The sequence below is a fragment of the Plecotus auritus genome, assembly GCF_963455305.1.
Source record: "Plecotus auritus genome assembly, chromosome: 10".
In the NCBI taxonomy this organism is placed as follows: Eukaryota; Metazoa; Chordata; class Mammalia; order Chiroptera; family Vespertilionidae; genus Plecotus; species Plecotus auritus.
The window spans coordinates 55,995,189-56,006,436 of NC_137785.1; the positions used below are offsets into that span (position 1 = coordinate 55,995,189).

The window sequence follows — 11,248 nt, forward strand, 5'->3', positions numbered from 1 at the left end:
TTCAGGGCAAACCAGCCAGCCCCCACCCATGCACCAGGCCTCTATTCTATCTAATAAAAGAGTAATATGCAAATTGATTGTCACTCCAACACACTAGATGGCTGCCCCTATGTGGTCAAAGATCCTGCCCCCATGTGGACACAAGATGGCTGCCACAAGATGGCCAGCAGGGGAGGGCAGTTGGGAGGGACCAGGCCTGCAAGGGAGGGCAGGTGTGGGTGATCAGGCCAGCAGGGGAGGGCAGTTGGGAGGGACCAGGCCTGCAAGGGAGGGCAGGTGTGGGTGATCAGGCCAGCAGGGGAGGGCAGTTGGGAGGGACCAGGCCTGCAAGGGAGGGCAGTTGGGGGCTATCAAGCCTTCAGAGGAGGGCAGTTGGGGGAGACCCAGACCTGCAGGGGAGAGCAGCTGCGGGGGCCCAGGCCTGCAGGGGAGGGCAGTTAGGGGCAATCAGGCTGGCAAGGGAGCAGTTAGGCATCAATCAGGCTGGCAGGGGAGTGGTTAGGGGGTGATCAGGCTGGCAGGCAGAAGCAGTTAGGGGCAATCAGGCAGGCAGGCAGGCGAGCAGTTGGGGGCCAGCAGTCCTGGATTGTGAGAGGGATTTCCGACTGCCCGTTTAGGCCCGTTTAGGCGCATCCTACTGGGATGGGGCCTAAACGGGCAGTCGAACATCCCTCGAGGGGTCCCAGATTGGAGAGGGTGCAGGCTGGTCTGAGGGACCCCCCCCATGCACGAATTTCATGCACCAGGCCTCTAGTCTATATTATAAAAGGCCAGTGGCCATAACGCCGTAACGCCCAAACGACTGGTCATCAGGAGGTGCATTGATGGGTCTCCCAGCAGCAGGTCTGGGGTCCTGCAGCGGCACAGCAGGTCTGGGTCTCGCGTGATTTCGTCACCTCTAGTCTTAAAACAATAGAATATCTTCACAGTAGAGCTTAGTGGTTAAGAATCAGTGATACCCAGAGTGTGACGTCTTTGCATGTTCGCTGGATAACGGATGTCTCTTTACTTACCCCTCTGAGCTTCTGTTTCCTCTTTCAGTAGATGGGCACACCAGTGAGTATAATATAATGCTCTCCAGGACTGTTACATGCATCAGGGCAATGAAAGGACATGGCATGGAGTCTGGCACATGCTAAGGGCTCCATATGCTATTATCACTACCAGGGTCATAGGATCTTAGAGCCAAACATGACCATAGAGGTCACCTGGTGAGTCCAATGCAAAGGTACTGACTCCCATTGGGAGAGGAATCTATAGACACTGGTTCAGCTTTTCTCAACCTGGGCTCCTGGTGGCTGCCCCCCAGCTGATGGAAGGGACGCTTTAGCCATCAAGGGAGTGTGGAGGTCCAGTGCTTACAGACTCAGCCCTGAGAACGGCACCACCCTGCATCTGCCGGCAGGCACTTCGCGGCGCTCACAGGCCAGCTGTTGGTGGGCACCAGCAGGCTCCGCTGGGAGAGCAGGGCTGTACCCTCCCTCCCCTGGCTCTGGTGTTTAATCAAAACAGTATTCAAAATATGATTCTGGGAGATTATATGAGGAGATTTGCAGGAGGCTCTCAGTGAGGGTGGGAACAGATTGCTGCTGGGCCGGGGCTGGGATAATCACAGGCTCAGATGGGCCATTCTCAGGTCCCCCTCCCATCCCCCCCACAATGGAGATCTAGCCCATCCCTGTATTCTATAGCAGGGGAGACCAAGAGAGGGGACGGGGCTGGTCCTCGCCACATAATAAGGTGGGAATGGGATGGAGAGCCACTTTCTGGGATCCCAGGCTACTCTTTGGCTCTTCTCACACCCCACTGTTTCCAGGCAACCATGCCTAGGTCTTGGGGACAGCCTTAGCTGCAGGCGCCTGCTATGGGTTGGGGAGGCTGCTATGATTTGGGGGGTGCAGGGAGAGGCTAGGCTTCCCAGACAATAGATGGAGAGACACCCTCCTGAGGCCCTGGTGGTGAGGCCGGACAGCTCAGGTGGGCTTTCTTCCCCAAGGCTCACTGTTCCTGGAAAAGGCTGATTGGCAGGAGGCCCTGTGGGGGTCAGGACCCCCGCTCCAAGCCTCCATCCTTTACTCCCTGATCAGCCATGTGGCCTCTGGCTTGGGTGGGTGCCTTCTCTGGAGCCTTCACTTTCCCCATCTGCGAGTGCTGACACAGTGTGATGCTGAGGGGCCTCTCTTGCCACAGAATGGCCAGCTGGAGCCCCACACCCAACAGGGCCCCAGAAACAAGCCTGAGGGGGGAGGGGTCTACATCGTCCCTAAGGAGGAGGCGTGGTCGAGAGCGCCTTGAAAGAAACCTCTAGCTAATGCTCTTTATTACAAGCCTTAATCCTGCAAAGCCGACTGGAAATAATGTTTATCTTTTCGCAGTTTAATTTTCCGGACCCTAAGCCACGGGTCAGTGAGGGTGGCTGGAGGGTCCCCGGGGAGCAGGGGCAGGCGCATCTGTGTCCAGAAGCAGAAGGAATGCAGGGAGGGAACTTCCCAGAGGCAGTGTGTGTGTGTGTGTGTGTGTGTGTGTGTGTGTGTGTGTGTGTGTTGGGGGGGGGGGGGGAAGAGGAGGAACCAAAAAGGACCCTTAGTGGAAACTTGGGGTCCCTCCCAGCACAGACTCTGTGACCCTGAGCCAGTCCCTTGCCCTCCGTTTCCTCATCTGAGAAAGGGCTTTGTATTTTTGTGGGTCATGATCTTTAAGGAAGATCTCCCACTTGGCTTTGGACAATGGCTGGAAATAGATGAGGAAACGGGGAGAAGATGCCTCAGAGTGGACAGGGGGAGACAGTCTTCTCCCAGGATGGAAAGAGTGGGGCTTCCACGGCTCCCAAGAGCGTGTGTCATGATGTTTTTCAACATAGAGTAGAAATAACAGTCTCTGGGCTGTGCCTTTATGTAAGATATTTGTTAGGGAAGGATTGAAGTGAATCTTTTTATATATACCAATATATAGTTCATGGAAAAATCCGCATTATTAACCGGTGCACGTGCTAATAGTCGTACCGGCTAATACTGTAGATTTTTTTCATAAATATTTACCAGTAAGTAGTGCGTATTTTAAAAATAAGTGCTTACCGGTTAATAGTGCGGATTTAAAAAATAAATATTTACCGGTTAATAATGCGGATCCTTCTTCCTGGCTTATAGATGGCCACCTTCTGGATGAAACAGGAATTTGGGGGGTAAAGTAGGACAGGTTTAGGACATTGTAGGAATTTTGGAAATGAAGGGGACCATGGAGGAAGCACAGGGCTGCAGAACAGCCGAAGGGGTATCTCCATAGAATAGGGGAGCTGAAAAGCTGCAACAGGTGCATTTCCATAGAATGGGGGAGCTGAAAACACCAAAAGGTCTATATTTACAAAATAAAGAGAAAGCCCCAGGGGAATAGGGAAACAATAATGGGGGGGGGAGAACTTCACATGTCCCACCTGAGGTTCAACCTTGGAGCCCAGGAGTTACTATAGTAACCAGTCTAAGGGAATAGTGACCAATCAGAGGGGATATCAAGGCACCAGGGTCATGGGAACCCCCCAAATTATAGCCCTTTGGTCAGAAGTTCAGATGACCTGAGGACCCCTCAAATTGTGGCTGGTGCAATCCATGATTCTCTCTCATCATTGATGTTTCTATTTCTCTCTCTCCCTTCTCCTCTGAAATCAGTTAAAAAAATTTTTTTTTAAAAAATTGTGGCTGGTGTCCGAAGTGAGGGCAGTCTTGCTCGGGACAGGGCTCTCACCCTGCAGAGTCTGCACTAACTCCAGGTCCTGTCCCGTTGCATTGGGGTCCAATTGCAGCGCTGAGATCTGTGAGTGCCTGAGTTGGGCTTTATTTGGTTGGTGGCTGGAAGTCATAGAAAGTTTATGAGAAGATGGCTGGCAGGATTAGGAACAGGGATTCTGGAAAAATAATCTGGCCGAGACTGATGTTGGCCAGCATTCTCCCTGAGCCCCAGGCCCCCTTGGTCAGACAACCTCAGTTTTGACGACGTGTAATGCTGGTCACCAAAGATGTTTCCTTTCCAAAAAAGAAAGAGCCGCGATAAAGCAGATGGCATAGATGGACAGTCGAAGGTGTGCGCGAAACACAGAGCTCATGTTTGTATTATTATGTATTAATTATTGCATTACTTTTTCATACGACCAACTGTATGACCACTTTTGCCCCACCCTGTGTATTGGTGGGGATGGAGCCCTCCCAAGGTAGGCCAGCCAAGGAGCTGCCGAAAATGCTCACTCCTGGGAGCAGAAGGTCCGTTGCTTCTTCCGGGTCCACCCTCTGCAGACACTGAAATTCATGGAAGAGGTCTGGATGCACACCTAGCCCAAGCCTTCTCTTTAAAGCACAAGGGGTGTGTCAGCAAGATCAGGGCACAGCTGCCCCTTGGGGAGCCTGGATTCCCTTTTCTTAGCCTTCTTGGGCTCTCCAGCTTGCTTCTTCCCAGCAACAGCTCAACACTGGCAAGTGGTTATTTCAACATTTCTTCAAGACCCTTCTGACTCCCATCATGGGAGGAAGACAGGGGAGTGGGGTGGGGGTGGGGGGGCGGGGTCAGGGAGGTAGCCTGCCGCCTGTCCCCCAGTTTAACCACCCCCTTCCTCTGCTGCCTCCACGGGTCTTAAAATCTCTCTCCCTTCCTTCCCCCCAGGACACGGACCCTCTCCACCCCAGACTCCGGGGACTGGCCAGCTGGCACCCGCGCGGGTCTAAAAGACCATCCCCCCACCAGGGCGGGTCCGGCGGAGCCCAGCAAGGGAGGCCCAGCTGCTCAAGGGTCAAGCCCACGGGCGCACACCCCAGCCGCCATCCCCGCTCCCATCCGCTCCCCACTAGGCCCCGGCCCCGGATGCTCCTCCCTCTTTGCCCTGAGCATCTGCGAGCTCGCGCGCTGGCTGAATCCGAAGCCACTGCGCCCGGGACGCGCGCACTCTGGCGCTGCGCGGGCGTCTTGAAATCTTTCATCCCTTCGCCCCCCAGCCCTGCTCCCCACACTGAGGGACAAAGCCCCCTTCCCCGCCCGCCCGCTCCCATTGGTGGGCCGGGACCGGAAGTGTTTGCTGACACTGGTTTAAGGGAAAGACTGTCAGACTTCGCCATTCCGCCCCATCCCAGGAGCGCGGCGTCCCAGAGCCCAGTGCCAAGGGACGGCCACGAAGATCCCCATTGTCCCATGCTCCCGATGAACTTAAAACCCAAGTACGAGGGAAACACACGCAGCTTCCAGACAAGTACCCTGACAGCTCCCACCATCCCCGACCTCACAGTTGCAGTCCCCACCTCTGGCGCCCAGGATTCAGCCTGGAGAGAGCCGGGCGGGCGCAGGGAGCTGGGTACGCGCGCGGAGTTCCGAGGGCTGAGCTGCAGGCGCCCGGGCCTGCACCCAAACCCTGTCAATTTCTCTCCCAGAAATTGGAGACTGAGGTCTGCAGCCCACACCACCCTGTCCCCTAACCCCTGGCCACTTTCCGTCCTCCCCCACCTCTCCAATCGTCCCTGTCACAGAGAGGCCACACGGCTTAGGTCCGGCTTGATTATTTTTAAGGACACAAGGAATGGGGGTGGGGGGTGTAGACATAGATGATCCTTAGGGGCCAGGTTAGCGTGGAAGTTACCAAGTGAGGGGGAGGCGGGGTGATGAGGAGAGGGAGCAGCTCAGACCCTGAATCCAGAGGAGGGAGGCAGACTCGCCCCGCCTTCCCCCAGGTAACCTACCACTTCCTCTGGGATCTGAGGTGACGCCCCTCTGCCCCCACTCCCAGCTCCGCGTGCAAGGAGAGCTTGCGGGAGGGTTGGTTTCTGTGTGTCTGTCCGTCTCTTAAGCGTATGGAGAGCCCCCAGTTCCTGGTGAGGTCTCCCCGCTTCTTGGAGTGAAGGTGAGTTGGCAAAGTAGGGCTGATTTCCAAGATGCTTCCGCAAATCGCACCGGTGCGCTAACCTGCTGAGAGAGGAAAGGTTGATTAAAACCCGGCGGCCTCAGGGTGGCGATTCCTAGGAAATTGGAGGCCAGGGGTGTCTCCTCCGCAGGGAATCAAAGGTCTAGAAGCAATTTGCTCGCCAGAAGTAACATTTGGACCCCTTTGTGTGTAAATTCAAATAACAATGTAACCCAATTTCCTAAGCCCGCAACTAATCCTGAGAGAAATGACTACAAAGAGCAGAATCTGACAGTAATTGCTGGAGGCTGCCAATTTCTTGGGGAATGGCCTTTTGTGGGGTGACATTTCCTTCCGCCAGGCCCGGCCAGAGAACCAGCGGGGAGGGGGCAGTGGGAAGGAGACACTGATTGGCAGTCACACCCTGCTTAGGGGTGACCTTGGGGCTGAGTGCGCTCCAAGGACATCACCAGCCCCGGGCTGCCCTCCCCAGGGTGTCCGTGGGCTGCAGAGGATTGGACGCTCTCTCTTAAGCTCTGGCCTTGCCAACTGTGTGCGTGGGGCCCTGCCCTTCACACTTTTCAGTAAGTCAGGTGTCTGCCCAGCCCTAGCAAACCCTGGATACAAGCATGGCAGGGGCTCACTGCCCTCCTCTGCAGGGCGGGCAGGGGGCCAGGGCACCTGTGCCAGAGGGTCGTGATGGTGCCCACCTGGTGCCCTTGGCAGGTCCCTGGGTGCCCGTGCAGAGGGGTAGGTTGCCCATCTCTTCAGTCACTGCCTCCCTCGGAGCTCATTACTATTATTTGGCTTTAAAATGAGGGAACGCTAGGACTACCATCTCTAAGCTTCCATTTCAAGAGTGCCGGGGGCCCATCTTGTGCCAGGTGGAACCTGGCCGTGCCCAAGCGTCCGTCCCAGAGGGTATGCCACGGCCGGGCAGCACAGGGGCAGGGGTCTTTTGGACACAGTCCCAGCGCCATTGGGGGCCCGCTACCTTCTGCTCCCGACGGGTACTGGCACTGCCCTGCTGCCTCCCTCCGCCGCGGGCACCGAGCACAGCTCAGGGGCAGCCCCTGCATCGCAAACGTGGGCTTTCCGAAGGCTCTGGCGACGCGGCAAGGCTCGTCCCGTGCGGAGTCTCTGAGGACCGGGGGTCGCCCGCCCGAGCCCGCGGGCTGTCGGACAATCAGGCGGCACTCGGGGCTTCGCGGCTTGGGCAGGGTGGGAGGTGCCCCTTCGACAGCGCTGGCTGTGGCCGTGTGCGCCAGAGACCAGATGCGCGGCTTCTGGCTGCAGGGGTAGTGCGTGGTCAGGGTGGGGGCCCCTGGCTCCGCCCGGAGGAAGTCCGCTTCTCCCGATCCCAGGGGCTCATTGAAAGAGAAGCGGGGCGCCGCCAGGCCGCACTCCCTGAGCTCCGGCCGGCCCAAGGGAGCTGCAGCGCATGGGGTCGGCAGCGCCTGCGCGTCCTTGTGGAACTCCGCGAGCCTGTCCATAGCTGTGACCGCTGCCTCCTCCGCCTCCTCCTCTTCCTCCTCCTCCTCCTCCCCCTCCTCTTCCTCCAGGTCCTCCAGGTCACTCAGCCGGAGTCCCCGAGCTTCGAGGCTCACAGCGAGGTCTGCAGGACATGAGGAGGGAGTGAGAAAAGCGCCAGGCCCCAAGGGAAATCCGCAGGAGTGCCCATCCCCAGAAGCTTTTAGCGAGATGCGCCCTGCACTGGGGCATTCTGGGAGTCATCCACCAGACTGACCACACCAGCCCTCACCCTGGCCCCAGGGAGAGAACCCCCACCCCAGCCTTGACCCCACCCCACTGGACCTCTCCTCTTCTCTATTCGCAGCCAGGCCAGGGAAACCCACACATCTCTCAACCTTCTAAAGGCAAGGGGGATCATTTCTACCGTGTTTCCCCACCACAGGTGGCTGGTGTGTAGGATGTAATGCAGCAAGAACTACAGATGTGCCACACGTCACCTAGGCATTCATTCATTCATTCATTCATTCATTCAGGGGAAGGGCTTCTGGGGGCCCTGAGGTTCTGGAAGGGGTCACAGTGCTATGTTGCCGAAGGAAATAAAGGGGGGCTGGCCATAGAGAAGAACTAGGGGGCTGTGTTGGTTTAGGCAGCCAGGAGGGGCCCTGCAGAGGTGACACGTTAAAGTCCAGAAGAAGCTGGTTCTGTAGGGAAGGCGGGGCAGAGCGTACCAGCGGGCACAGGCCCTGAGGCCTGCAGGGGATGCAGGTGCCAGGTCTGCGAGCTGTGCCTTCCATTAAAGCTACCCCGCAGGCAGTAGGCAGCTGGGGTGGTGCACATGGCTGGTACCTTTGGTGTCGCCTTGTAGGCAGCCCAGCGACTCCTCGGCCCCATCCTCTGCCTTCCTCTCCTCCCCGCCCTTGTTCTTGGGCGCCCAGGTCATCTTGTTCTCCTTCTTGAGGCGCCGGCGTGCGTTGGCGAACCAGGTGGACACCTGGGTGAGGGTCATCTTGGTGATGATGGCCAGCATGATCTTCTCGCCCTTGGTGGGGTAGGGGTTCTTCCGGTGCTCATGGAGCCAGGCCTTCAGCGTGCTCGTGGTTTCCCGGGTGGCGTTCTTCCTGCGCCTGGCACCACTCAACTCCACGGCGTTGTACCTGCAGGGAGAACCCGGCTCACAGACAGTCCCGGGGCCGGCAACCTGGGGCGGCTGGCAGGAGAGGGTGTGTGGCCTGGGAATAGGCTCTGCTCCTGTCCCTCCCGGCTCATCCCCCTGCCCACTCGCTGCCCAGATCAGCCCTACCCGGGCAGTGGACGGGGAAGGACTTGCCATGCCAGCCACCAGAGCGCCCCACACCTTACCGGTCATAGGGGTATTGCCCCAGAGTGGGCTCATAGGGATAATAGGCTCCCGGCTGTGACAGGCTGGGTGTGAAGTTCCCTGCAGTCTCCTTAAATTCATACTGTGCATTCTGGTGGGGGAGGAAGAAAGAATTCAGTTCTCCCTACATTTGGGGAGGAGACGAGGCGGGGTAGTTGCAAAGGGTGTAAACTCCAGAGGAGTCTGGTCTAAGTGAAATTCCAGTACCCACCACCTCGCATTGGCGTCTGATCTTGGGAACAGTTGCTAACCACTCCATGCCTCTGTTTCCCCTTGGTAAATGGGGCTAATAATAGTCCCTATAGGCTATTGAAGAAGAGCGCTGGGCAGAATTCCTGGTGCAGCCTAAGCAGTAGTTACATATTAGCGGTTATGATTACTGTTACCACTTGTGCGTCCCTCCCCTCCCCCCACCAGCTGGGGGACTTCCCTGCCTCAGCTTCCAGCAGAGCTGGTCCCTGACCCTGGGTATCTCGGTGCCTCTGGGTAAGGTATTGACCTCAGCCTCCTCAGCTGTGCATTGAGGAAAGTCGGGACTTGCCTACCTCGTGTGTGAACAGAGATGCAAATGTTTTCTAAACAGCATGGACTTCTGCAAACTGTAACGTGGTGCAACGATGGACTTTTCCCATTTCCACAACCCTAACCACTGCCTGTCCTCGGAGCTGGGCGTCCTTCCTAGATTTGCCTGGAGATGTCACAATGGATTTCACCCGTAGCTGCTGGGGCTTCTGCCCCTGGGCGGAGGGTTCTGGCGCAGAGACCCAGGTCCCACCCCTTGCACTCACCAGCGCCCCGTACAGCGCGGGTGGCTCCGGGCTGTAGGGCAGGTACCCAGGGTAGCTCTGGACAGCTGCAGCGGCCGCGTAGGGGGCTCCATAGATGCCCAGGGTTGTGCCCAGCTCCGGCCGCGCACTGCCCAGCAGCCGGCTATCGTAGGGTGCTAAGCAGAGAGCCGCCGCCGGGGTGGAGCCCGAGGCCACATCTGGGACGGAGCGCGGGGAGGATTCGCAGCAAGTGGCGCTGGGATTTGCAGACACCAGAAACTATGGGGGCGAGAGAGAAGGCATGGGAGGTCAGAGACTCGAACACCGGATCGCTCCTTCATTCAACATCACCTAAATGCCACCGCGTGCTGAGCATTCTGCTGAGCACTGAACAGGAATGATCCGAAGACTCGATTCATCCAAACTGCCCTCAGAGCCACTCCTAAGCCGTTGCTAAGGCTTCAGGTTCCCACGGGGTCTGGCCATTGAGGACATTCTGAAACCCACTCTGCTGGTTTCCTCGCAGACCCCCGCCCCTTCCCCATCACAGGGTCCTGCAAAGGCAGAGCTAGAAGTTGGCCTTGGAGACCTTCATCACGTCTCACACAGACAGACTCCCATTTTACAGAAAGGGGTGCAGGCTTGTCCAAGGTCACAAAGTGGGTCAGAGGTCGGGCAGGGACTAGACCCCAGGAAGATATACCCCGCACTCTGGAGAGAAACTGGAGAACAGTGGTGGGCGTCCCCAGAATTTCTCCAGGAAACCCTGGTCCCTGCACAACACCCACACTGGCCTGTAAATCTGCAGGAACCAGACGCGGAGAGCTTGGACCGACCCACGGAAGGGGGGAGATAAGAACAGAGGTCAACAACGAACAGCAGGACAGTTGTGCGCGGGACAGCGTCCTGGACTAAAGTATCCTTTCCTGAGACCCTCCTGGCCACCTCGCTGGCTATCTGTACAGTAAGGAGGCCTGTCTGGAAGCTCTCCGAGACCCCACCCTCCTCCTGAGCGCAGGGTCAGAGGGTCCAAGTTTCAGGTCACCGATTTTCCAGCCTGCGCTGGGGGAGTGCAACCTTCCCGGCTAGGACCTGAGGATGTCAGAGTGGACTGTGGTACCTTACCTGGTCCCTGCTGCCTCTGGTTTCCCGGGAGACTCATTCTAGAGGAGGGCGCTCAGGGACAGGCGGGTGCACTGGGTACCCCTTCCATCCAGTCGCCCCCGCCCCCCAAGGAGGCGCCTCTTACCTGGGAAGCGCTGCCATACGGGTGTCCAAAGTGCGGGAAGGCCATGGTGGCTGTCCTTGGCTCGCCTCCCTCTTCTTTAGCTCGTTCCTGCCTCAGCCCCCGCGGTCCTGCGCCTCCAGCCGGGCGCTGCCTCAGTTCCTTATGCGGCTGCGAGTGCGCAGCGTCGGGTCCTCCGCCCGCTCGGCGTTACTGGAGGCAGAGCCAAGGGCAGACCGGCCGCCAAGCCCTGCGCTCTAGAAGGCGCTCCACCTGCTGCCGAGGTCCGGAAGACAGAAGGGCCCATGGATGAGCAGGGGATGGGAGAGGATGCGAGTTCCCAAAGGCGCGCGGTGGCGAGGCAAGGTGAGGCGAGGCGCGGCGCGAGGCTGTGCGGCTCCGGAGGTGTCCAAGGTGGCCAGAGGCTCAACGTGACGTCACGGTAATCCCGGGCCGCCAGGCGGGCCCCCGGGCCCTGGGGCCCCGGGCCACCCAACGTGCCGAGCGCAGCCAGCCCGTGCGCGCGCGCGCAC

General features: G+C 58.2%; 1 protein-coding gene across 1 annotated transcript; it reads right to left on the reverse strand.

Moving 5' to 3' along the window:
- Nucleotides 1-5,929: 5,929 nt before the first annotated feature.
- Nucleotides 5,930-10,845, reverse strand: IRX6 (iroquois homeobox 6; the record flags this gene model as incomplete). The annotated part of the gene is made up of 6 exons (XM_080645233.1): nt 10,740-10,845; nt 9,512-9,769; nt 8,705-8,814; nt 8,192-8,499; nt 6,867-7,487; nt 5,930-5,934 (listed from the first exon to the last, which is right to left on the reverse strand). The coding sequence occupies exons 1-6, from the start codon at nt 10,782-10,784 to the stop codon at nt 5,930-5,932; spliced, it is 1,347 nt and encodes a 448-aa protein (XP_080501359.1). The 5' UTR covers nt 10,785-10,845.
- Nucleotides 10,846-11,248: the final 403 nt, after the last annotated feature.